Here is a 27,068-nt window from a genome sequence, read left to right as displayed (position 1 = left end):
TATTTAAACTGGTTCGCTCATTGAGTCGCGTCCTCGGCACTCGCCGCGTGGCACCAACGTCAAAGCGGACGACGCAGCTTCTTCCTCTCCGATGCCCCAAAGCTCCAATTTCCATTTTCGACCAACAAGAACACATTACATTATTATTTGTTTTTTCCATCGGAATTCTGCTCATTCCATAATTGAAAATCCGTTTCCACCGAGCTTCTCGCCCAAGATTTCCATGGCCATCGGTTGTTTTGCGGCTTCCTTATAAAGAAATTTGTTAATCCAACTGTTCTTCTTCCCATATTCTTCGTTTCAACAATTTGAATCAATGATTCCTCCTCCGCCTGTCTCCGGCTCCTCCCACGACGTCGCTTTCACTTCCGGTTCCTTCTCAATCTCTTCTCACCTCTCTGTTTGAAAATTTTCCCTATGCATTCTTTCTGCTGTGTCTCTACTGTCTCTGATAACTCTCCGTCCAAGAAACCGCCGTATCCGATGCCCGACCTTCATATTCCACCGGCTTCTCCTGCGGTTTCTGTCGCGTCCAGATCGGATCCGACGATTCGGATTTCTCATAATCGGAGTCTTAGTAGTAGCGATGCGGGACGGCTTAGCCACCGGAGTATTTTTGCTGCTGAGATGGTTGCACGGCATTCCTCCTTTAGGGAGCCTCCGGTTGACGTTAAGATCAACGATATTGTTGGGAATGGTATTTGTGGTATACTCTATAAGTGGGTGAACTACGGGAAAGGTTGGCGTCCACGCTGGTTTGTGCTTCAGGATGGCGTTTTGTCCTACTATAAGATTCATGGACCTGATAAGATCGTTGTCAATGAGGAAACAGAGAAGGGATCGAAGGTGATTGGCGAGGTGTCAATGAGGAGGATTGCGAGACATAAGAACGGGTTCTCTAATCATACCACCCAGTTCCCACTCAGGCGCAAGCCATTTGGGGAAGTTCATCTCAAGGTTTCACCGATTCTAACTGCTCCTTCATAATTTACGCCTCCAAGAATCATGTCATTCGTTTTGTCTTTGTTTTGGAGGTGCTGATATTGCGTATAACATCTTCTTCGTTTTCTTATTTTGTTTGTTTTCATTCTGGATTATCCCGTAGATAATGACTCGCTTGCTCATTTTTCATCCTTTTTATTAACTGAAATTCAACATCTTCATCCATGCTTACAATTGATTTGGTTAATCCTCTCAAGATTTTTGTGTTCCATGTTAATCGTGAATGAGACTTTTGGAATGATGCCTAGGATGCAGATTCTTTTAATTTTCATTCTGGTTCTGTGGTTCATTCGCGGCCGTTGAATTGTTCATATGACAGGTTTCCTCAATTCGAGAAAGCCGATCAGATGATAAGAGGTTTTCCATCTTCACTGGGACAAAGAGACTTCACTTGCGTGCGGAGACCTGCGACGATCGGTTGGCATGGATGGATGCATTGCAGGCAGTGAAGGAACTATTCCCAAGGATGTCGAACAGCGAGCTCATGGCGCCTAAGGACTTCTTGTCTGTGTCAACTGACAGGATTAGAAAGCGGCTTTTAGAAGAGGGTGTCAATGAAACAGCTATTCAGGACACTGAAAACATTATGAAGAGTGAGTTTGCTGCATTGCAAAACCAGCTCTTGTTGCTCAAGCAGAAGCAGTGGCAACTTATTGACACACTGCGGCACTTAGAGGTACATTGAAACTGAATCTGGAATACTTCATATGAATCAAATTGGGAATTGTTTTTTGATTCCTGCTATTATTGGAACTTATGCTTTTGATTAAATCACTACGGAGCCTGTCTTAGAGATTGTGTATATTTTCCTCCTCCAGTAATTCTTCTGATAGACTGTAAGGAGAATCTGAGTTTGTACCTATACTCTGTTGTAACTTTGTATGAACTTAAATTTCCCAATTTTAATAATTAGCTACCATTTTGCGAAATGTGTTGTTGGTTTCGTAGAGCTATTTAAGTCCGAGATATTGGTTATGTGAGATCCCACATCAGTTGGAGAGGGGAACAAAACATTCTTTATAAGGGTGTGGAAACCTCTTCCTAGCCGATGCATTTTAAAAACCTTGAGTGGAAGTCCAAAAGGGAAAGCCCAAAGAAGACAATATTTGCTAGCAGTAGGCTTGGGTGTGGAAACCTCTTCCTAGCCGATGCATTTTAAAAACCTTGAGGGGAAGTCCAAAAGGGAAAGCCCAAAGAAGACAATGTTTGCTAGCAGTAGACTTGGGCCGTTACAGGTTATTTAAACCCATCGCTTCGGTGTACATCTCTTCATCCGATAATTCTGATTGTCCATTATTGATAGTGTAGCAGATGGGTGGCATTTGGCTCTATGTAGTACGCAGAGATTGTCATATTTTACTAGTTACACATATCTATTCTCACTGCCATGTTGAATTTGAAGCATGCTAAAATATTGTAGAGTAATTACATTTCTCCATGTAACAAACCCAAAATGAAGCCAGATGTCCCAATAATGCACAAAGTTTTTCTAACGACAAAACTAGAGTTCCCACTTCTTCTCGCATAATTCCATTTGGTTATCTAGGAACATTTGTTTTTTGTCTGCTATTTTTATTTTACACAGTTCCTTGATTAAAGTTTATTTGCATGTTTGTTTATTTTCATTTTTTTTTCCTACTAAATGTGGCCCCCTTGTGTCTTGACTCTCGTAGCCCCCTTGTTTTCATTTTGAAATTGGACACTTCGAAGCAAAATTCAGAGCTTGCCTGCGTTCAATTTTGCTATTAGAACGTATGTTTAAAGCGTGTTTTGAGTTTGCCATTCACTCTCTTTTTAAAATAGAGTGTCCACAATTCCTAGCAGATAACAAGTATACCAAAACTTTCAGATTTATTCCTTTCTTGAGATACCCGTACCACCTACTCGCAGCTGAAAGCTAAAACTCTCTTACCAAGACATTTCTATTCCGATTCCTGGGTTTCTTCATCAAGAATAGTGAAATTTTCTGCTGCTTGCCTTTTGTGCTTTCTCTTTGGAAATGGTTTTTCTAGGATCTCTTGATTGCTTTGCCGGAAGGTTTAAGTTAGCTGGAAAAGGTTTTATATGCTTGTTCCCGACAATGCATGCACTTCCTGCAAGTTATATATAATTATAATATTAAGACTAATCAAAGTTGAACGTCATTTGGATTCAACCTTACACCAAGCATTGTTGTTAGGCTTAATCCAAGCAGACCATTTGTTAGTCACTTTTGATTTTTCCCCACACCTGAGCTATTCAATTTTTGTTTTTTCATTTTTGAGCTAATTGAATTTCTTTCAAATACATATATTTATTCCTTGAATTTGATTCTCTAGTTTCCACGAATAGCTCAAATTCTTTTTTTTTGTTAGCATTAAGTAGACCTTAATCAAAACAATAACAGTAGGAGTCCGATAGAAGTTCACTGACTGACCATCCTTCAAAATTTTGCATTCTGCATTTCATTCAACATTTTCTTTTGGCCGTTGTGCTATGCTTAAATTACTCTTTATTGTCTTGTGTAGACAGAAAAGGTTGACTTGGAGAATACAGTAGTTGATGAGAGCCAGAGACAGTTCAATGAGCCAGGGGCTTTGCCTGGTCCGCTGGAAAAGTACAGTGGTGAGTTGTCTGCTGCATGATTATATAATCATGGTTTTACTAGTCAACACACTAAATTAATTTTGTATCACTGTCTTTTGGCCTGTCACATTTCCCTTTAATAAGACAGTATTGTTGTTTTGGGTTATGTGAAAAGAGATTTTACTTCGTGTTAACTGTAGCTTTGTTTTTCTAATGATGACATCTGACACTTATTTATCGTCCTCTGTTTTCTTGATATGCTATAGTGAAGATAAAAATGGTCGGCAGAAAATTTTATGAAACCCTACAGGTTATGAGCTTAGCACTAGACTTGAATCTGGATTTGATCAATTGAGGTGAAGTGTAGCCTTGGTGATTTCTCTCAAGCAGCATTACTGGATTTGATTAATTTGGCTTATTTATAATTTATATTCTCACCTATATAATATGTATGATGATAATGTTTGCTATTAATGCTTGTTTCTTTCTCGACAGTTTTGGGGTCCTACATACAAATTTTTTAGCATAAGCACGTTGAATACTGGCTTATGATGCATTTTATCTTCTTACTCTAGATATGTGTTTGTATACATGTGCTCAATTCTTTTGGTCATTGGAAACATGTCCTACTCTTTTTTCCCTCAACTTTTTTATCTGGCTACAGATGCAAGTGCAAGTGTAACTGAATCTGATGATGACAATGAGCGAGTTGATGCTGCAGAGGAAGAAACAGATGATGATGAGAACACTTTTTTTGATACAAGAGATTTTTTATCGTCAAGTTCGTTCAAAAGCAATGGATCTGTCAGGATATCATCTTTTTCTTCGGATGAAGGCACTCATGCAGTTGGTTCTGAGGAAGAGGTGGATCCATCAATTAGGTCTGTTGGAACTAATTATCCACATGTTAAGCGGCGCAAGAAATTACCTGATCCAGTTGAAAAGGAGAAGGGTGTTAGCCTTTGGTCAATGATTAAAGATAACATTGGAAAAGATCTCACCAAAATTTGTCTCCCTGTTTTCTTCAATGAGCCTCTTTCTTCCTTGCAAAAGTGTTTTGAAGATTTAGAATATTCTTACCTTATTGATCGGGCACATGAGTGGGGAAGAAGGGTAAGTTGATGATCCACGATCCTATGCTCTGCATAACATTTTGTGGTCTCACGGAAGATGTTGGAAACCCCCAGTGTTCCATGAGAAATTTAAGGAATTTTCTGTAAAGTGTAAAAGAAAAAACACCATAAATATTTTCGTACTCCATATGATTTTTAACTAGTTTTTTTTTTTTTTTTTTTTTTTCAACTCTTTAGGGTGATAGCCTCATGAGGATTCTTAACGTAGCTGCATTTGCTGTATCTGGATATGCTTCAACAGAAGGAAGAATTTGCAAGCCATTTAATCCACTGTTAGGGGAAACTTATGAGGCTGACTATCCTGATAAAGGTCTCAAGTTTTTCTCCGAGAAGGTATTGTCTTTAGATTTATTTATCTGTTTTGGTTGGGGGTAAGAAGCAAAATCTTGGACAGAAGTTGGCAGGAGAACTTACTCACATGGTTGTTGATCCACCATATTTCTTTGATCTTATACTATTCTTCCCCCATTCTTGTTATTGGAGTTGACCAAATAAGCCATATTAATATTCTCTAGAGTGTACTTCAATCTCCATGTTATTTCTAATAGGAAGCAATTTACCTTTAAAACAGGATTTATACTTTGTGCAGCCCTTCAAAAGGCAGCAAGAGAATTGGACATAAAAAATAAGGAGCGCATTTTATTATGTTATGGTTACTAGATCAACGATGTTGTAGTGCTATAGTTTTGATCTACGGTAACATAGTGGGTTTTTTCATGTCCACGTTCTTTTGAAATTTTAAATTTTTTAGTCATCATCACTTGACCGATTCATTTCTGTCTTGAATGTAAGGGTTACTACATACTTTAGTTCCTGTGTTTGAATCAAAGAGTAAATGGTTTCTTGTTTTTGGCCTCAAACAAGATATTGCCTCTCAAATGGTATATTTTTTTCTAATTTTGGTTGTTAGGTTAGCCATCATCCAGTGGTAGTTGCATGCCATTGCGAGGGTAAAGGTTGGAGATTTTGGGGGGACAGCAATTTGAAGAGCAAATTTTGGGGTCGGTCAATTCAGCTTGATCCTGTTGGTCAGTTAACTTTAGAATTTGATGATGGAGAAGTCTATCAGTGGAGTAAGGTGTTACACCAGATACTGCTTAAATTATCTTTTTTCTTTACTGCATTTGCTCATTTAGAATCTTGAATTATTGGAGCTTTACTCGTTTATTGTAGGTGACGACGTCAATTTACAATCTAATACTGGGGAAGCTGTACTGCGATCATTATGGTACAATGCGTATAGATGGAAATCGTGAATACTCGTGCAAGCTAAAATTCAAGGAGCAGTCCATTATTGACAGGAATCCACACCAGGTAATTTCCTCTAGTCTTTGATCATTTGCCTGAAATGTACAGGATTGTTGTTATTGAAAAAGAATTACAAATATTTTCTGTTTATGCTGTCAATGTTGTAAAATCATCTTCATTGGCCCGCCATTCACCATTTTTTTTCTTTACCATGGCATTCATCATAGGATTCTTTGCCTTCCAACAAGAGGATGGAAGAAGAAAATGAAACTAGTGTCAAGTTATATAAATGTTTCCAAATCAAGTTGAATTGTTGATTATGAGGATTGTGCTAATAGCTTCATCGATGATGTAGAAGACACCATCACAAAGTTTAATAATACTCTTACTAAGTTAATTAAGGGCGTATATTTAATCAATCATGTTCCTTCGGCTAATCTATTTTATGCGTTCAGATTAGGATAAGAAAATCTGTGGAGCTTAAAACTAGAATTTCATACCTACGAAATATCAAGATCTTTTTTTATGAATCATTGAAGTTGACTGACACTTGAAGCACCATTCTCGTGCAGGTTCAGGGTGTAATTCAAGATAGAAATGGAAAAACGGTGGCTACATTATTTGGAAAATGGGATGAGAGTATGCATTATGTCAATGGGGACTGTTCTCGGAAGGGAAAAGGATTTGATTCATCTGAACCCCACCAACTCTGGAAACGAAACAAGCCACCTAAATTTTCTACTAGATATAACTTCACGCCTTTTGCTATGACTTTGAATGAACTGACACCAGGCTTGAAGGTAATCCTGCCGATTTCTTGATTGCAGTTTCCAACTACACTTGCATTTCTGTCCAGTCGTAGCACATGGATGCATAACATAATTTATTTGCTTTAGTTGAACCTGCAGTATGAGATGATAATTTAGAGTTCCTTTTTTGAGATGCAACTGGAAACATGTTTTGGGATCAATTTGTGTCTGATATTTTGCTTATATGCAGGAAAAGTTGCCTCCTACAGATTCAAGGCTCAGACCTGATCAGAGGTTTTTGGAAAACGGAGAGTATGAAATGGCTAACTCGGAAAAGTTGCGATTGGAGCAGCGCCAACGACAGGTAGATTATACTTGAATGTCTCAAGCTACTACATGTGCATTCTTGAAACCTGTGGACTTCGAATTATTCCAAAGATAACCAAACACATCTTCAAATTAATAATTTTATTCTCAAGTTTGTGGATGCTGCTGAAACCAGTTGACTGGAAGAATAAGCAGCAATATGGATCTGCAAAATTTTAGAATTGATGAAAAGGACAGCTGACTTTTATATGGCCATTTTTATGATCTAGTATCTCAAGACTTTATTTACATTCCTAATCAAATCTTACAACTACCAAGACTAGTTTTCAAAATCTTTTATCTATTCATTCAAGTTGGCTGAGATTTCAAAAGCTCTTAGATCAATACAATAACATCATGTTATTTCATCTGGTTTTCAGGCACGGAAGATGCAAGAGCGAGGTTGGAAACCAAGGTGGTTTGCCAAGGATAAGGGAACTGATACATATCGCTACATTGGCGGGTACTGGGAGGCCAGAGACAATAGCAAATGGGACTCATGCCCTGATATATTCGGTCAGATTCCTACTGATCCACAACTCGACTGAATTGAACAGTTTTTTCGGTTTTTTTTTAAAAAAAATTTTATAAATGATTTTTTCACATATTTTTACCGGATGAGTAGCCAATAGCCTGCTCATTTGAGTGGTCATATAGTATAGTAACTGCCACTGTCGATGTGGTTGCAAAGTAAATTAGATTGAAGATGCTGGACAGTCAATTAGAAAGGATCAAGAAAAAAAAAGGGTAAAAGTAAAAAAAAAAAAAAAAAAAAAAAAAAAAGCAGCCCATAGTTTCTCTAAGTATCTGGCCAGCATCTCATGTGTTCTTGTTAGGTGAAAACATCTCTTTCACAACCAAGTGTTGAATGAAAGCATTTGTAGATTGATTATTCTAAAGTATATAATCCAATCCTTAATGAACGTTTCTGGATATCTGATGAACGTTTCTTTTTATGTACATTGATTATCTTCATCCCATCAGTCCAAAAAAGACCCATAAATGCGTGATGAAATTTTCAGGTTAAACAGGCTGAATTGATGGGATTAGATTAGAAAGAAACTTCATTTTGTTCCTCAACAAGCATTACTTTTGGAATTATTCCCATGAAAAGTAGTTATGAAGTCCCCACACAAATGTGAAACCGTCGAATCAATCCTGACCTTACACTGACTTGGTGCTCGAAAACGACCTGTTTAAAGCATCGTATGAACACATCGCCATCTTGCTATTCCCATAAATATACCATATAATGCAACAATATTGAATGCCCAGCACCCTTCTCTTTGGTCCATTGCATTAATTGGTGGATTTTTCTTCTTCATTTTGTGATGTCTAAACCCAAACAACGACCTGTTGCTATCTGTTCCTCATGTGAATCCTTCAAATCATAACACCTATGAAATATTTATTACCCATTTCGTCTCCATCTTTCTTACACATTTGACTCACTAGTCTTCTTTCTCTTGTCTTTATCTCTTTTAGAGAATTTTTTATCATCACTTCAGTTGCTTCGACCCATTTGTTTAGAATAGCAAAAATGTGTTCCTCGACATTAATATGTTTGCTCGCGGTAATTGTGATATCTGAGCATTCTTAATTGGCTAGTTGTAAATAGACCTAGATTGTGGAACAAATGATTATCCCAGTCCTACACCGAGGTATTAGAAACAATATTTGATACGATGAGATAGAATGTAATAGAAACAAAGACACAGGGAACAGAACGGGTTACCTACTCTTAACGGTTAGCGAACCCTTTCATTCGGAATGAATCAAATCTCCCCAAGTAGGATTCAAACCTACAACCAATCGGTTAACAGCCGACCGCTCTACCATTGAGCTACTGAATAACCACGGTAAATTAGGTTTCAGAGAATTCAATTCCTGTTTTCAACCCATGTACAGCATTCGTATAGAAAATTTGATGGTCGAGTGACATCCAAACATCATCGTTTAAGAATTCGACACAAATGCAAGTTATAGAGTAGAAAAAGGGGGAGATGTAACAATGATTATGTATTAATATTTGAATAATGTCATTTGGGTTTGGCAGCTGAGGGGTGAGGGTGAATTAATTGGTGGATGCCCACTCATTATGCTTGCTTTTTGTATTTCATTTCTAGATGGATTCCATTCAGATCTACAAATCATTTTAAAACCACTTTCATTTGCTTCCATTTTTCTTTAATTTTACAATTTAATCACTCGATTATCATGAGATTGATTATATTCGTATCTCCGACCATCTTCAAATAGCGAAAGAGAACTTACATTACAAACTTTTTACGATCGTGCTAACCAACAAACATTTAATGAGCTATCTCACAATGATGTTTTTATTGGAACATGCAAGTTGTTAGACAAGGCCATACCTATTATTGAGATAATTGAAGTTGTCATTTATTGTTTGGCATTTGAGAACTTTATGCACATGACTAATGGGTTTATGAGGCTCACTACTTTTGTTTAGCTTCCAATGATTCCATCCACTTGAGAGCCTAAGGCTTGTATAATCCGTTCAAGCGGATAACATCTTATCCGACTTTTCGTGCACTACTCCCTTATCTAATCCTTCTCTTATCGTCCTGTTGTGATTTTTTTTTTTCTAAGTTCGGTCAAGAGGGACAAAAGATAAACGCTCTCTATTACTCAAATGATCAGAAAACTAATCTCTTTCCTACTTCTCCATAAAAAAAAGAACGGTTTAGCCTAAAATCTTCTCAAACGATGAATCACTTCATATAATGGATCAATATTAGGCTTTTAGTGAATGACTCAACCTATGTATTTGTTATTTACACAATCTACTTCAAGGGGTATATCACTAAAACTCTTTACCCTACCCACTCAAAATAGGAAGGGCGCACTACCGCGAGAGATAGAGCTCCTAACTACCGTACAATCAATATCTCGTTACCCCCATGCATACAATAGGTATGAGTTGTCGTAAGCACTGTTTGTACGAGTACACTAACAAACTACCTGCTTTTGACTAAAAGATCTTATACTAGTAAATGCGTAATCCTTACTTATACAACTATAACATTCTCCAACTTATAATGATCCCGTCAAAGAGAAAAAACCTAAGATAATAAACCCAAAAAGGGATTTTGTCTCTCTCACAAAACAAAAACGTTTTGCTAATTTTTGGGCACATGCAACCATGGCCCTCCCTCCCTTTCATCACCATCACCACCACCATCACCCAATCAAATTCTATCCTTTGTTTTTTCAAGAACTCACTCAAATGTGTTTGTGGAAATTAAGGTTCCTTTGAAACTAATTAAAACTTGGTTTATAATATGTTCCCAAAATATCTTTCCCCATCTTACTTTCACTTTTCCAAGACTCCCTTTTATGCCTTTTCTTTGTTCGGATGAATGGTTGAGTTCGTCAAATTTTGTAGGGTTAAGAGTTTAAAGCTCAAATATCATTTTTGTTTTTCAAATGATAATCGAAGATGAACAAGAAAGATGGGTTTTGGAACTCTTTTGTGACTCCTTTTTCAAATTAGGATTCTCGGTCTAAAAAAAAACAGAATTTACAGAGCCCATTTAGGGTTCTCGGTGACTCATTTTCAAATTAGGTCAAAAGGGACTAACTAGAATCACCTAGCGAACGCGCTAGCTGAGGCCAATCAAGGAATTCTCCCGCTCTACTTCCTTCTATGCTTTGGAAAATTATATATCTCCTCCTTATTAGAAAATAAAAAATTCAAACATTAAAAAAAAAAAAAAAATTATATTTAATTTAAAATATATTTATTAGTTAAAAAAAATAAAAAGACACTTGGCCAGCATTGTTTGGGCGCGTTCACTCACGCGCGTAATCTGAAGTTAGAAGCGGAACACGTGGAGAGTTGGATGACGTCTCCTTTGCCACGTTGGGAGAAGGAAACAGTTGGCAGTGTCAAATACCTATCTCCCTGTTCTACACAAAAGGACGTGGGAGCTGGGCCCAGCCGTAACGTCCAACTGGGCTCCACATGCGTGCCAGCTAGACACGATCGGTCAAACTACAAAAATGCAAATAGAAATTATCCTAAAACCCTATACGTGGACAATTTTATGTTGTAATATTAAAATTTAAATTTTAAAATATATAATTAAATATTATATTATATTTTTATCATAAAATTGTTAAATTTATCTTGTTTACATTTTTTAATAAAAAAAATATAAATTAGCCATTAAAAATTTCACTCGAAATTAATATTTTTTTAAATATATATATAAGAAAATGAAATTCCCGTAAATTCCTTGTTTGAAATTCTCATCGTGAATCCTTACAAAAATAAACATATAAATAAATGAATATCGGGATAGGAGACAGAGACGAGAAGGATTCCTCGGCCTACCCTCCTCGATTATAATCTTTTTTAATAATTATTATTATATTTTATTATGTAATATTTATCTATATATTATTTTTTGTTATTTGTTAAAATAAAATATTCACAATTCCCACCGAAAAATTATATATAATTATACGTGCAATGATTAATTAATTAATTAAATATACAAACGACAATTTTATTAGTGTTCATAACCATACGTCATTGATTTTTTTTTAATTATTTTATAATTTTTCTGACCAATGAAATTTAAGGCCGTGACCAATTTTATAGTCATAATACTTCTTTTTTATTATTTATTTGTTTAATTATATTTTAATTATTTGTTTTTTTCCCTATTTTTTTATCTTATAATTTCCACCCACTTGAAATTATAGATTAATTATTTTGTTTGGTACCGTACCAAAATGGATTATTTTAATAATTGGGTTGATTAATGATTGAACTACACGATAACGTAAATAAATGAATTTACAAAAGAAAAAAAAAATGATCCGTATACGGAGAATCTGAATGAAGAAAGAAAAATATATTGTTATGTAAGTCTAATCAGCTCTTTTGTTGGTTGAATCAGACATTCGTTTGAGGATTCGGATTTCTATGCGAAGAACATGGTGGACTATTCCAGAAGATTAGTAGTCGAGACCAATTGTTCAATCTAAAGATTTTTCGACTATTGGTTTCGTTATGCTCTCTCTCTCGGTACTTCCTTTTTTCATTTTACAAATATGAGGTAATATCTACTCTCTTCCGTCTCGGGAATAATTGAAAATAGTTATCTAAGTGAAGCTATTTCATTCCTTCCCTCGTATTCTAATATCTCGCTCTCTTCAACTTAAGATTTGTTTGGTCATTATCCGTTAAATACCTTAAAAAACACATAATTATGGTTAATAATATATAATATTTACTCCGACTTTTTATTTCCATAAAATCAAGTTAGAAAAAACTAATTTGAGCTAAATAATCTTCTATTGACCATTCCCGAGCTATCTTAAGTGAATATTTAAATTCTGAGTAAAATAAAATAACACTTTCACGCTGAAACTTAAAAAAATACTTATAAATATCTTTATGATATAATTATAAGCTCTTATGACTTTACTTTTGTTTTCTCAAACATCATACAAATGAAGATAATGTTATTTACTTATAAATCCATGACCTTTCTCCAAATTAGTCAATGTGGGACTACTCCTTTCAATAATTCAACATCTTATTATTAATATATGGATGAAAACTATTCGTATTTCATTCAAAAAAATACCATCAGAGTAGTTTCTCCTATTTATTTAAAGTTCTAATATTTAAAAATAGAGAAAAAAATAAAAAATAAAAAAAATAGAAGGGTATTGTGGAGATTTGAAGCTATTTTAAACCTTGGTAAAAAGAAAAAGGCAGTAACTTTGTAAAAAGGAACAAAACTTGGTAGTAGTCAACATCCTAAGCCATTTACATCTTAGGCAATGCAACTTTTTACTTCATGAGTCAAAATTCAAAATTCCACCTATTTTTTTTTTTATTTTTTTTATTTTTACTTTTACTTTTACTTTTTTTTTTTAAATTTATTTTTAAATTTATTTTTATTTTTACTTTTCATAAGTAGGCTTAGCTCTTCAAGAATCAATGACCAAACGTATTCTTTTTGCAAAGAAAGTTTTATCCTTTTATATATATATATATATTAAATCTATTTATATTTTCTTAGTTTTTTATTCAAAATAAAATGAAATAAAATAGGTTTAAATTATAAATTTAACCCATTAATTAAGGAGAAAATCATAAATAAATAAATAAATAACATTATTTTTATTAATACTATGTTTTTTTAAAAACTAATTTCTGATATTTTTTTCCTTTATTGTTTTATTAATTTATTTAAAATTATTTATTATTATTTTAAAATAAAATATAATATATATGACAGCGGGCCCCACAGCAACTGCAAATGAAACAAGGATGCCTCGGATCGCGACGGAACATTTTCCCCCAAAGCTGTCTGAATGGCATTGATGTATTTTAATCAACCTTCAGGGGTAAATACGTAAAACATTCAAACTTATTTCCCCACCTTCCTCTCCATGTGGCTCCGCATGTTGAGGGTATTCTCGGCATGACGCTATTTAGCATCGAATATTCATTATCCGTTACTAATTTAACATAATTACTTACAATAAAGCAACTTTTTATCAATTTCTCCAAATTAACCACAAATTAACACCGTTAACTTTTCCTTAATTCAACCAAATTTGAGCCCTAAAGTTAGTTATTTCTATTTTATTTTTTTTAAAATATTTCTTCAATTATTAAATTGCTTTTTCATAATTAAATTAAAAAAAGATTTCTCTTCAATTATTAAATTACTTTTATATAACTACATAGCTTCTATTTTCAAATTTAAATAAAAATAATAATATATGAATTAACTAAATTAATTAAAAACATTTATTATTTATTAGTAAAACTCTTCGTAATTTTAAATAACTACAACCGTTCTATTTTCTAATTAAATTTACTTAAATTTAAAAATATTTGTAATAAATAACTAAAACGGTAATGTTTTTTTTTTTATTTAAAAAAACAATACATTAATTAACTAAATTTCTCTTCAATTATTAAAATAAGTATTAATATTCGAATTTTCAATTAAATAAAAAGCAATACATTAATTAACTAAATTTATTCTAAGAAAAGTTTCTCTTCAATTATTAAATTACTTTTAAATACTTTCAACCGTTAAGAAAAAGCAATATTAATTAACAAAATTTATTTATAATTATTTTTTATTAAAATTACTTATTAAATTAAATAGTAAAACTATTTGTCATTATTTAATAGAAAAGTTTGGCTTCAATTATTAAATTACTTTTAATAATTACAACTGTTTTTTTGGGTGAATTAATTTGATTTAATAAAAAGATAATAATAAAGGGAGAGGAGGGGTATAATGGTAAAATGGGAGATAATAAAAAGCAAGAAGTAGAGGGAAGAAACTCTGGGCGATTTGTATTAGCAGTAGCGGTAGGAATCGACAGTGGAAGGAGGAAGTTCCTCGCAGGAAAAGCCGCCTCTCATGCCTCATTTCCTTCATATTTTCTTCTCCTTTTGATTTTCTTTAATTCAGAGATTACTCTGTTCTTTCTTTTCTCCCAATCTCCTCTGTATGATCCACGGCGTTTTTTCTGCGCTTGGAAAATGCGGGAGGCACTGGCGTCTGAACAGTCTAATGAACTTGTTTCTTCTACTCATAAGAAGAAGAAATCTGATGATGATAAGGTAGAGAAAGATTCACATAAATCGATGCCGCACTTGCAGATGGTGGCTGTTCCTCCGGTTGTTGTTGTGAATCGTAGTCGATCTCAAGCGAGTTCGAGAAGGGTTACACCCACTACGTTAACGATTAATTCTTCTGTAGCCACGGTGGGTATTGACTCTGTTTCTGGCGATGGTACTGGAATTGTTGCGTCGACGGCCGTGGAGAAGCACCTTCCGAATGGGGATCTGTACATTGGGAGTTGCTTGGGGAGCGTGCCGCATGGATTGGGTAAGTATTTGTGGACGGATGGGTGTATGTATGAGGGTGAGTGGAAGAGGGGGAAGGCCTCGGGGAAAGGGAAATTTTCTTGGCCTTCTGGAGCCACGTATGAGGGGGAATTCAAGTCTGGTCGGATGGAAGGGATTGGCACTTTTATCGGATCTGACGGCGACATGTATCGTGGGTCATGGAGTGCAGATCGGAAACACGGTTTTGGGCAGAAATGCTACGCCAATGGCGATTTCTATGACGGAACCTGGAAGCGAAACGTTCAGGACGGAAATGGCCGGTATGTATGGAAGAATGGTATTGAGTATGTAGGTGAGTGGAAGAATGGGTTGATGTCAGGCCATGGGGGTTTTATTTGGGCGAACGGGAATCGGTACGAAGGTCAATGGGAGAACGGAGTTCCGAAAGGGAATGGGGTTTTTAGTTTGCTTGACGGCAGTAGCCATACCAGTGAATGGAACAAGGAAATGAAAATCCAGAGCAACGGGGTTGCTGAGAATGAGAATCTGACGGTAACACTCAGGAAAAGGTCTTCGGTGGACGCTGCGAGAGGCAGCTCGACGGAGAGGAATTTTCCGAGGATTTGTATTTGGGAATCGGACGGCGAAGCCGGTGATATCACTTGTGATATACTCGACAATGTGGAGGCCTCGATGTTGTATCGCGATGGGTTTAAACAGTTTAGGCGAAATCCTTTCTGTGTAACGAACGATGCGAAGAAACCAGGCCAAACGATTTCAAAGGGGCACAAGAATTACGAACTCATACTCAATCTCCAACAGGGTATAAGGTAATAATCGAAGAACTGCTAGTTTCTAGGGTTTTTTCTGTGCTCTGTTCTTTGATTGGATTTTTCTGGGGTTTCTGTAGGTACTCTGTTGGGAAGCACGCTTCAATCCTTCGGGACCTTAGGCCGAGTGATTTCGATCCGAAAGAGAAGTTCTGGACGAGATTTCCACCGGAAGGGTCGAAAGTGACGCCTCCTCATCAATCGGTGGAGTTTCGATGGAAGGATTACTGCCCCTTGGTGTTTCGGTATCCATTTTTTTCCAAGTTTCTGTTCAATTTGATCTTTGTTGTTCAATCCCTGACTAACTTTTTGTTGCAATGCTCATCTAACAGGCATTTGAGGGACCTGTTTCGAGTTGATCCTGCTGATTACATGCTAGCCATTTGTGGAAATGGCACCCTTAGAGAGCTCTCTTCTCCAGGAAAGAGTGGAAGTTTCTTCTACTTAACCCAGGATGATAGGTTTATGATTAAGACGGTGAAGAAATCCGAAGTTAAGGTGTGTTGCATAATCTGATTGGCTTTGTGTAGTTTGGATTGCATAATATGTTGGAGGATATGATCATTGATGAAATTTAGTACTTATTTTTCAGGTTCTCATTAGGATGTTGCCGAGTTATTACGATCACGTATGTCAGTACGAGAATTCTCTCGTGACGAAATTCTTCGGCGTGCACTGTGTAAAACCAATTGGTGGGCAGAAGGTGCGTGGTGTTTTCCTCTTGGACTTTGGTTTGTCATGATTTAGTGTGTTGTTCTTAACTTAATCTTTGTATTGGAACTAGACAAGGTTTATTGTGATGGGCAACTTGTTCTGCTCTGAGTACCGAATTCATCGACGTTTTGATCTAAAGGGATCCTCCCATGGTCGAACAACCGATAAGCCTGCTGAAGAAATTGATGAAACGACTACACTTAAGGATCTTGATCTTAATTATGTGTTTCGCCTTCAGCAAAGTCGGTTCCAGGAATTTATCAAGTAGGTTTCAACTCAGAATATATGGTTCTTGCATTCGATATAGACTCGGATTGAAATCTAACTTTATGGTCTGGAAATATGACAGGCAAATTAACCGAGACTGTGAGTTCTTGGAAGCTGAGAGAATTATGGATTACAGTCTTCTGGTTGGTCTTCATTTTCGGGACAAAAATAGATGCGACAAAATGGGGTTATCGCCATTTCTATTGCGATCTGGTAAGGATTATGATCTCCCCAACGTTGTCATGTGCAAAATATTTGCTGGGGGATTTGATAAGCTGAAAACCACTTGTGTGTTATCTTGCAGGTTATAAAGATTCTTATCAGAATGAGAAGTTTATGCGTGGCTGTCGCTTTCTTGAAGCAGAGCTGCAGGACATGGATCGAGTTTTATCTGGCCAGTATGTTTCTTGTCCATTTCTACTGTTTTTGTTCTACCAGTGAACATATTGTGTTTACGTTTTAATCTTCCTTCTTAGACATACTTATGAAGGATATGTGCACTGGTTTTTAACCCAATATGTTCGGTTTCGATTCGTCTTTTCCAGGAAACCTTTAATTAGGTTAGGAGCCAACATGCCAGCACGAGCAGAGCGAATGGCAAGAAGAAGCGACTTCGATCAGTATAACCCTGGCGGGACGAGCCTCTTGATCCCATCAAGGAGTGGCGAAATCTATGAAGTTGTCCTATATTTTGGGATCATTGACATCCTACAGGACTACGACATCAGTAAGAAATTGGAACACGCATACAAATCCTTACAAGTCGATTCCACCTCTATATCAGCAGTTGATCCAAAGCTCTACTCGAAAAGATTCCGCGACTTTATAGGGAGAATTTTCATTGAAGACAGGTGAATAAAAACCAACAAGAAGATGGGATGGCCAACTATCATCCAATCTACAAAGATTCCCAACCAAATCTTGGATCAAACCACCAGAGACTCGAAGAGAGTACGGTTGCGTGCGATCTCTTCCGTGCTCCATGTTGGTATAGAGGAGAGGCAACGTGCATGGACTAGGCGCTCAAAAACCAGTTACAAGTTGGGAAAAAAGCCTGGCATTCATTGGCAGATGCACAGGTGGTGTTTATGGCTGATTTTGCAGAGCAGCCAGAGTGTAGAGGGGGAGGCGGTGGCGGAGGCGTTAGAGTGGTTCTTTTATTATATATATGTACATTCAGTGCTAGAAAGAGGGAGATATTTAGTATTGAAAGGGTTCCCTCAACGTTTGTTTGGTTTTCATGGGGTGATATCTTTTTTATTATGAAGATTTGAAAGATAGGATACAGAGAGGGGGTTGGATTGGAATAAGAGAATTGTACAGGGTGGGGGGGATTGATTAGGTTCATGATTTATGTGAAACATTTTATTCAGAAAAAAAGGGGGACTCATTCTTGAATCCCTGTGTCTCAAGGCTTGAGTTTAATGAGTTTAAAGGCGCAATGGGGTCGGTGTAGTTTGCTTTTTGCAGTGAAAAAGAGGAGCTGCCATGAAAAGCAGAGAAAGATGCTGTGGCCTTTCTTGTTTTTGCCTTGTTTGCTCACTTTCCTCCCTTTTTCTTTACTCTTTTTTATCATCTTACTGAAGAAATGGTGATGTTTTTGGGCAGGTGTAAGAAGCCCATTCGTCAAAAATGTTGAAAATGGGAGAGAGATTAGCGGTCAAAGGTCAGGAATTTGACCTTCTTCTCTTATCTCCTGTTTGCTTTTCTGGAATTTCTATTGTCTGATAGCATAATCTCAGAGCACGGGTCTGTCTATTAGTGTGGCTGTGGATCCTCTCTCACTTTCTTTTTGTTAAATTCCACTTGGGATTTTCCTCTGTTTTCCCCCCTTTTGTCAACCATCTCATTATATAATTTCCTTTTCATTATCTTAACCCACCTTGCTTTTCTTTATTCTCTCTCTTTTCTCACTTCAATTATTCCAATTTCTTGAATGTTGGACGAAGAATCCATGCACTAAGCATGTGAGTAAAGACAAAACATATTAGATGGATTCTTGTTCGTTTGTAGGGATAGTTTCCATTTTTAGAAGCAAGAAGTAACGTGACCATATTGTAGGAGATGCAGGAGAATGTGATTGGTTATCTATGTGATTGGTTATTTGGGGTCAAACAAGGCATTATATTAAGAGTATTTTTCTTTAGAATTGAGCCAAATCTTCTATTTGAATTTAGGTGGGTCTGTGTTTTAAGACGTCTGTGGAATGAATTTGGATGAGTTCATAGGTTTGAGCAGCAGAGCAGGCCCTCCCTCCCACAGTTTTCGTATTAAAACCTCTCATGGGTCTGGTAAAAAATGAGTGTTTGACCTAAATTATTACACAAAAACCTAGGAATTGCTTTTGTATTTTCTGTCAAAGGAAGCTTACAGACAGAGAAGAGGCCGACAGTCCTGCCTGTAATGTCTTCCTGCCTACCCCCTTCAACCTATGAACTCCGCCGCACACCTTCAACCAATTATGTTTTCAAGCATTCCACTTGACATTGATACAACATGAAGTAGTAAAGACTTATCTAAGATGAAAGCATGTAAAAAGTGTTTGATACAGGTAACACATGATCTAAATATCCGTTACAACACATGGACATGATGACCATGACACATGAATTCATTCATCAAGCCATTACTCCAAAACCCATTATATATTCTAGTAAGACACCAAAAGAAACCCAGAAAACTTAGATTTGGAGCAGAATTCCTCACTCCCATCAACCCATTTTTTCTCGGGAAACAAACACAGAAGATGATGAAAATCAAGAGAGAAGATTTTGAGACGTTTAAACGCACGAGAATCGAGATATATTTGGTAAAATCCAGAGACAAGATTGTGGATTGTTTGTGGGTAAAATTCCGAAACCCTCCTTGCATGCCTTAAAAGCGAAAAGAGGAAGATCTTTCAAGTGAATCAAAGATTTCATGAGCCATGATTATGATGTTCTACATCTCCGGCGGCTCTTGCCTCTGTTTGTTTGAACAATATATTGTGAAGATCTTGAATTAGATTTTTATGATATCATGAAGAACAGATAATAAAGTTGTGGAGATTAGAATGGATAATGATGCATTGTATGTTGAGAAGAAAGATGATGATAAAGGAAGGAAAAGGAAAGAAAGGAACCTCAATGGTGTAGCTGTTCCAAATAAGATCTTCCATTTGTCCATTGGGCTAACTTCCCTCCCTCCCAAGATAAACTCTAACCTCTACTTTCATTTTCCCACACACAACTTACTCATATCATTTTTCGACATCTGTATGAATCAATATCATTCCAATTCCTTATTGACGGGTTAATGTGAACTTATTCTATTTTCTTATTTTTTTGAAAAATTATGGCTTTCGTGTTTTGGTGGATCTCAGAGATCCTTTCTATGACCTATGTTTGTGTTGAATGGATGTCTATATGATTCGATTGATTGTAGAGAAGAATTTTAGTGAGCTAGACATGTTGCGCATTGCAACAACCTAAGCTCATTGCTAGTATATATTGTCTAATTTGACCCGTTACGTATTGCTATCAGCCTCACAATCTTAAAATGCATATGCTAGAAAGAGGTTTCCACATTCTTATAAGAAACGCTTCGTTCCCCTCTCCAATTGATGTGGGATCTCACAAATTTACCCCCTTAGGGCCAGTGTTCTCGTTGGCACAGCATTTAGTATCTGCCTTTGATACCATTTGCAATAGTCCAAATTTACCGCTAGCAAATATTGTCCGTTTTGGCCTGTTATGTATCGTTGTCAGCCTCACAATTTTAAGACGCATTTTAAAACCGTAAAGTTAACAACGATACGTAACGAGCCAAAACGGATAATATTTATTAGTGGAGATTTTGGACTAAAATTGAAGAATTAATTTTGATTTTTTCCCATAAATATATAATTTGTATTAATTAGTGATGTAGACCTTACTATGGCATCAAAATTGGGTGAAATGTGCCACATTACGAGGGCAACTTTCTAACCGTTTAAAATGGTGTCCCCACACGTGAAGAAGTATGAGACGGGAAATGTCTATTTAATCTAAGGGGTTCTAATCCAAGACTCAAAGAGGTAAATAATCATTGTTTAAATAGGGGTGAAAATATATTATATTATATTATATATTATTTATTATATATTAAATTTTAATGTGTATAATAAATGTGGAATAGTATGTTATAATATTAAAATTAAAATTTTAAAAATCATTTCTAACATTATATTATATTTTGTTTATATAAAATATTATTGAATTTTTAAAGATATTTAAACCGCAAGAGAGAGAAAGAAGAGGCCAAACTGGATAGGGTGTTTGTTGTACCCTCTTGACTAAGACTATCCAAAGTGGAAGCGTAACATATTAAAGACGCGCGGTCTGGGTTAGGTACCCGCCATAGCCAGCAGGAGGTTTCCATTGCAGGGAACACTTGAACCCATCTCTTCCAATCTTTGCCTTTCAATTTCCGGTGCGTTTTGTTTCTCTTCTCTTCATTTTCTTCTTCAAATTTTATGAAATTGATCACCCTCTGATTAGCTGCCTAATGAAACATGGCTTCAAAAGAAGAAAAAAAAAACAATCCCCTGCATGATTGTGTCGATTTTTTGGATGTATTATGATGTAATATATGGATCATCTTTCGTAATTTTGGTTTTATGAAATGAAATGCAATAATTCGTGGAGAATGGAATAGAATCTGATAAGAGGGGGACAAACAGTAGTCGACAATGGAAGAGGGAAAGAAAGAATGAATGAAATTGAAGAGAGGTGGAGGGTTGGTTGTGGCTGAAAGGAAATGAAAGAGATGGGGGATGGCGGAAGCACATGGTGTGCGGGTTTGGTTTGTTGAATTTGAAAGTATGCAGCCCAAGTGTTCGATGAAATGCCTCCTCCTTTTTTTTTCTTTATTTTTTGGGTCCTCCATATCTCACTGACACCCTCTTGTCATCACAAAATAGTTTATGTTTTCCATTGTGAGTATCCCATTGAGTTGTCATTTGTCACGACTCCATTGATGGGGTCGCTCATCATCTATCTTCTTCTTCTTCTTCATCTATATCTGCAATTATGAATGACCACACCACCACTGCCTTTTCCTTTAATCTATATAGATATAGGCTGGGCCTACCTTGATTGAGTGAGACCCAGAAGCTAGCTCGCTCCATTCACACTAGTTGGAAAGAATTGAATTGAAATCTGCAACCACAAAACTTAGGCAATGATGAGGTAGAAAGAGAGACCAAGGCATTGGGAAGAGATGGATGGATGGGTTCAAAAAATGCAATAATTTTGTTGGCATTACTACGATTTGTGAGTTAATTATGAAATATTTGAATGTGGGAATACCTCAGTTTTAGGTGACCAGCACCACCATATGGTAGCTGCACTTCATAGATCCCACCACCAGCCCTTTCTTCTTCACTGACCCACTTAGTAACTCAACCTCTCTCTCTCTCTCTCTCTCTCTGAGTTCTTTACTTCTACACAGTTCTTTGTCTCGTATCTTTTTCTTTCTTTTGCCACTAATTTCAATAAAATGCCTTCCAGGTCGCTTCCAGTTGATTTGAATTCAAAGTTCAAACCTCCAATGATTCCAACATAGTTTAAATGACCTGTTCAAAAAGTTCTAAAATGTTCTTTTTTTTTTTTTTTTTTTTTTTTAAATGTTCCAGATCGTTTGAAAAAGGGTCATAGGTGCTTTGTTACTTAAAGGTTGGAATTGGGGAAAAAAAAAAAGAAAAGAAAAGATTTAGTATTTGTGGGTTTGGGTGAGAAAATATGCTGAACACGATTATGTGAATTGGATGTTGGCCCATTTACGTAAATTTGACCCATGTTTGAGGCCCATGGGGAAACTCATTTCGGCCCATGTTTGAGGCCCGTAGTACCTCCTTTACGTAATTTTGGCCCATGTTGGCCCATGGACTTGGAGCGTGCCACTTACTCTAGTAAGGGAAGGGGCAAATGTCCACATTTATTAAAGACTACGATTTTGATTTTTTTTAAAATACATAAATAAAAAGACACATAATCTTTTTCTTTTTCTTTTTTTTTTCTTTCTTTTTTTTTTTAACATTAAATGGCCTTAAACTCTCAAATTTCTGAAGTAAAAAGTTGCCTTCAATGGAGGTCAAAGAGTGAATCTGAGTTTCCACCGTGAATCATTGGGTCCTGGGTATGCAAGGGCACGCTCACACAATCTCCAAGCTGGTCTGAGTTATGTCGGTTGAAGATGGGAATCAAGTATTTCTTATAAGAGCGTAGAAACTTCTTCATAGTAAACACATTTTAAAACTGTAAAGCTGATAGCGATATATAGGGGCTTGAACTAATTTAGTGATTTAGTGGTGGAAATGAAACTTTTCCGAAGGTGGGTAGTTTATGGGTAAAAATTATTGATAGAATGTAAGACAAGAAAGGGAAGGAGAAAGAGAAATACTGGTTGTGGTTGCACATTATTAGTGGTGAAGGTCAACCATTTTGTTACACAAAATTAACAACAATTCAAACCCAACAGCCAACGCGACTGAAACACAACACAGCACACATTAAGCTAGATGGGGTGCTACTCAACTGGGGGAATATCTTCTGCAAACACCCTTTTGAAATCCGTTTCAGAAACCTGAGCATGTTATGGAAGGGCGCAGGTGGCAGCAAGGTTGCATTAAGGCAGGTTACCAAAACAGTCAAAAACTTGGAGAATAGAAAGGTCCGGAAGAGGAGCCATAAGTGGAGTGGTCAAAAGGGAAGTGAAGCCCAAACAATGCTAAGAGAAGCGGCAGAGTTGGGTTTGCATGGAAATGGGAATGGGGCTGTTCTTGTTGCTTGTTGGCAGAGGCAGAGGCAGGGGCTGTGGCAGTGTCAGTGGCAGTGGCAGCGCAGGGCTAAAGGGCTCGGTTTGGTTTGGAGGGACGAAGAAGGAGTTACAGAAGCGAAGATATGTACAGTTGGTTTGTTTGGTTGTGTACTTTTGGGAAAAGGGTCTAATCCTTTTAGATTTTAGGGTTTTACTGTTCTTGTTTTTGTTGTACGTTTGGGATATTATCACACACTACTCTATCACTCCTACCCCCATGTTTCCCAACGTCTCTTCTTGTTTACAAACACAAATATTGAACTATTACACTCATACAATATATTTAATATGCAGGACCTAAAATTAATCAAGACTCGAAGCGAGTTTTTATGGAGCTGGACCTCATTTTGAACAGGCGGAAAATTGAGGAAGCTAGAAAACATTTTTTCTTTTCATTAGCTAAACGAGGTACGTTCTTATCCAACCCATGTCTAGTTAAATGTAAAAAGTAACATTATAATATTAAAATTTTAGTTTTAAAAAATTATATGAAACATTATATTATTTTTTGTTCTTATAAAAAATTTCATATTGAATTTGGTATTTATACATTAAAATTTTATTTTAAGCGAATAATTTTTAAAAACATATTAAAAATGGGAAAAAAAACACTCCTCTATCCACACAAAAATAAATGAAATATAAAATTTTAAAATATATCTTAAAACTTAAAAAAAAAACATTCTTAAATATAAACATTTTATTGATAAATTTATTTAAAATAAATTGAAGAGAAAAAAAAAAATATTTAAATATAAAATTGATTTAGATGATTGATGGAAAAAGGGAATGAATTTACAATATAAAAAAAAAAAAAAAAAAAAGAGAGAGAAAAAGGCTTGAAATATGATCTTTAATTTGGGATACCCCTTTGATCTTCGATTTGACCCTCACTTTATCCACTTATAATTCCCATCCTCCCTTTTATTTTATTTTTTTAATTACGACATAATAATAATAAATAAATAAATAAACAAAAGATTTAAAAATAATTATTATACATTAATTATATGAATTATTATTATTATTTTAGAGATGATACTTATTTTCTTGAAAAATTAACGAGAGAGGAAAGATAATTTATTCATAATTACATGCATTACTTAATTTTAATTGTTTTCTTTTATTAGTTAATTGTTCGTTATAATCATTTTAGCTTAGATATAGCTTAATTAAAATATAACACCTTTCATTTTAAGATATTTGGATTGTTTTTAAAATATTAAAAACTCTTATATCATTAGAATATGAGGAAGTTTTAAAAAAATACTTTTAAATTTAAAAAATATCATTAATATTCTTAAAATTAAAAGAAAAAATCAAATATTTGTTTACTATTATTACTCTAAACCCTTAAAATTAAGAAAGAAGATCTAAATTGATGAGTTTTGTTGGAATATTGACAATAAGAACTCAAAAGAAAACACAAAATCTAAAAAATTGATAGTGGAAATGGTACCCCATTTTGTGACACAATCTCCAACAACGCCGCCAAACCGCAGGTGGAGCAAAGCTGAGTTTGTCTTTGTCTTCTTCTAAACAAACACTAACATTAAATTCTTTGACACGACTTCTTAATCCTCTTCCCATTTACAATCTTCATCATTGGATCACCACCACAAACAACAACAAAAATACATTCAAACCCTAATCCATGGCCGATCACCACCACCACCACCACCATCACCATATTAACCCTCCTCCCTCATTTTCCCTCATCCCCATTTCATTTCACTACAACCCACTCATGGCTGTAGCCTCAAATCCCTTGAATCCCAACGCCGACCCCTTCCTATTTCAACCTTCCTCCTTCCTCCCACCTCCGCCGCATGTTGCCGCTTCTCTTCTTTCAGTGTACGACAATTTCTACTACCCATTTGCGTCCACGCCTTACTATTGGCAATTCCATACTTATCCCGCCATTACCTGCTACAACGCTTTGCCGCCGTGTCAGGCAATGGCAGTGGGCTGCGCCCGTGACGCTATAACGGATTCAAAGCATGTCTTCAAAACAGAGTGTCGTAGGTTCAAAAGGGAATTCGTGGTTTCCTGTGGCCCTCGAGGAGTGACCAAATCTCCGCCGAAATGGGTCGAGAAGAAAATCGGTAGCGCCGTCGGCCACGGCGGCGATGACCCAGTTGAGAAAACTGATCATTGCCCAGTGGGTGGCTCTGGAATCACTACAGTGATGATAAAAAACATCCCCAACCAGTTCAAGTGGGTACATTTTATATTTATTTTCGCTAATTTTAGAGCTTAACATTATTTTCGATTCTGAGAATTTTCTTGGAGGATGAGAAAGGTACAAACTGAAGTGGGGTTATGGGTTAATTCCAACTTTTTGTTGTTTGTCAGTTAATCATCTGGAATTGAACAAATTGTAATGTGTTTAATGAATTATTTTAGCATATCAATGTCTTTGATTTGCATTTATTGCTATTAACTTTAAGACAATGGCTTCAAAGCAGGCGGCGTGATCTTCTGCAGTTGCTGGACAGATACTGTCAAGTGATGAACCAACCGAGCGATTCTCGACCTGATTTCTCTGCTTCTGAATATGATTTTGTTTATTTGCCAATGGATTTCAGGTGGGTTTTGAATGAAACCCCATGATTTTCATTGTGTGTTCATACTTGGTTGTGAATGTTCTTTTGAATTTGTAGGAGATCTTGGTATGAAGGGAAAGTATCGAATTTGGGTTATGCGTTTGTGAACTTCTCGACTTCCATGGCTGCTTCTCAGTTTTGTGCTGTTTATAACAATTACAAATGGGATGTTAATGTCAATAAGAAGATTTGTGAGGTCACTGACGCTAGAATTCAGGTTTATCTCTTGATTATATAACGTATAATCAGTTGAACTATGTTCGAGTTTATGTTAACTTGTTTGACTTAGGGCAAGGAGGCTTTGAAGAATGCATTCAAGAACAAGATCTTCTGGTGTCGAACCGATCAATATTTGCCCGTGATGTTATCTCCAGCAAGCGACGGTCATCGACGTTACCGAATGGTTAATGTCGGGAGGCGCATTCCCAGGGTACCTCGCAAGCCGCTCAAGAAGTTGAGCAGCTGAGCATCCCCGATCGTGCACGGGTTGGTTGATGTGTTTGAGTCGAGGTAGAAGGTGTTTGTCTTGTGTTTTGATTGTCTCCCCGACCGCAGCAGTTCGTTTGGGGAGAATTGAAAACATGAGTGAGTGGCTGTCTGTTTGTATGTCTGTATGTTCGGTTTGCCTAGGATGTTGTAGCGCCATGTCTGTCTGAAATGGTCACTTTCTGCAATAATATTCGCTCTTAAACTTGTCAAAGCTTTTAACTTTTTGGCTTGTTGGTTCGTTCGTTATCTTTTCTGGTAATGGGTTTGAAGAATCTGTTCATACTAAGCTCACATTCTGTTCTTATGAATGTTTTATTTGATTTTAGAGTGATTTTAAGCGACCAATTGAATTTGGGTATGGACAGGTTTTTCGTATTGGGACTAAGATTGCATTTTTAATG

At 36.2% G+C, this 27,068-nt stretch overlaps 3 protein-coding genes across 3 annotated transcripts; all 3 read left to right on the top strand.

Annotated features, from left to right (window-relative positions):
• LOC111806956 (oxysterol-binding protein-related protein 1C) lies at nt 1-7,996 on the top strand. Its single transcript, XM_023692514.2, has 10 exons — nt 1-957; nt 1,322-1,678; nt 3,510-3,606; nt 4,232-4,680; nt 4,878-5,033; nt 5,611-5,778; nt 5,874-6,014; nt 6,521-6,748; nt 6,948-7,061; nt 7,444-7,996. The coding sequence occupies exons 1-10, from the start codon at nt 418-420 to the stop codon at nt 7,609-7,611; spliced, it is 2,418 nt and encodes an 805-aa protein (XP_023548282.2). The 5' UTR covers nt 1-417; the 3' UTR covers nt 7,612-7,996.
• A 6,410-nt stretch (nt 7,997-14,406) lies between these two features.
• Nucleotides 14,407-18,612, top strand: PIP5K2 (phosphatidylinositol-4-phosphate 5-kinase 2). The gene is made up of 8 exons (XM_023687994.2): nt 14,407-15,754; nt 15,835-15,999; nt 16,087-16,252; nt 16,347-16,457; nt 16,539-16,732; nt 16,818-16,948; nt 17,040-17,133; nt 17,281-18,612. Exons 1-8 carry the CDS (start codon nt 14,616-14,618, stop codon nt 17,588-17,590), a joined length of 2,310 nt encoding a protein of 769 aa, XP_023543762.2. The 5' UTR covers nt 14,407-14,615; the 3' UTR covers nt 17,591-18,612.
• A 6,325-nt stretch (nt 18,613-24,937) lies between these two features.
• On the top strand, nt 24,938-26,878 carry LOC111792093 (uncharacterized). The gene is made up of 4 exons (XM_023673442.2): nt 24,938-25,789; nt 26,041-26,160; nt 26,236-26,395; nt 26,468-26,878. The coding sequence occupies exons 1-4, from the start codon at nt 25,227-25,229 to the stop codon at nt 26,642-26,644; spliced, it is 1,020 nt and encodes a 339-aa protein (XP_023529210.2). The 5' UTR covers nt 24,938-25,226; the 3' UTR covers nt 26,645-26,878.
• Nucleotides 26,879-27,068: the final 190 nt, after the last annotated feature.

The sequence above is a fragment of the Cucurbita pepo genome, chromosome 1, assembly GCF_057944985.1.
Source record: "Cucurbita pepo subsp. pepo isolate OVF chromosome 1, ASM5794498v1, whole genome shotgun sequence".
Classification (NCBI taxonomy): domain Eukaryota; kingdom Viridiplantae; phylum Streptophyta; class Magnoliopsida; order Cucurbitales; family Cucurbitaceae; genus Cucurbita; species Cucurbita pepo.
This window is presented reverse-complemented; position numbering and strand designations above follow the sequence as displayed.

Coding starts and splice junctions, on each gene's coding strand:
- PIP5K2 (XM_023687994.2), top strand. CDS start 14,616: ATGCGGGAGGCACTGGCGTCTGAACAGTCTAATGAACTTGTTTCTTCT. Junction 16,458..16,538: donor AACCAATTGGTGGGCAGAAG/GTGCGTGGTGTT, acceptor TATTGGAACTAG/ACAAGGTTTATTGTGATGGG. Junction 16,733..16,817: donor CGGTTCCAGGAATTTATCAA/GTAGGTTTCAAC, acceptor GAAATATGACAG/GCAAATTAACCGAGACTGTG.
- LOC111806956 (XM_023692514.2), top strand. CDS start 418: ATGCATTCTTTCTGCTGTGTCTCTACTGTCTCTGATAACTCTCCGTCC. Junction 4,681..4,877: donor CACATGAGTGGGGAAGAAGG/GTAAGTTGATGA, acceptor TCAACTCTTTAG/GGTGATAGCCTCATGAGGAT. Junction 5,779..5,873: donor AAGTCTATCAGTGGAGTAAG/GTGTTACACCAG, acceptor CGTTTATTGTAG/GTGACGACGTCAATTTACAA.
- LOC111792093 (XM_023673442.2), top strand. CDS start 25,227: ATGGCCGATCACCACCACCACCACCACCATCACCATATTAACCCTCCT. Junction 26,161..26,235: donor TATTTGCCAATGGATTTCAG/GTGGGTTTTGAA, acceptor TTGAATTTGTAG/GAGATCTTGGTATGAAGGGA. Junction 26,396..26,467: donor TCACTGACGCTAGAATTCAG/GTTTATCTCTTG, acceptor TGTTTGACTTAG/GGCAAGGAGGCTTTGAAGAA.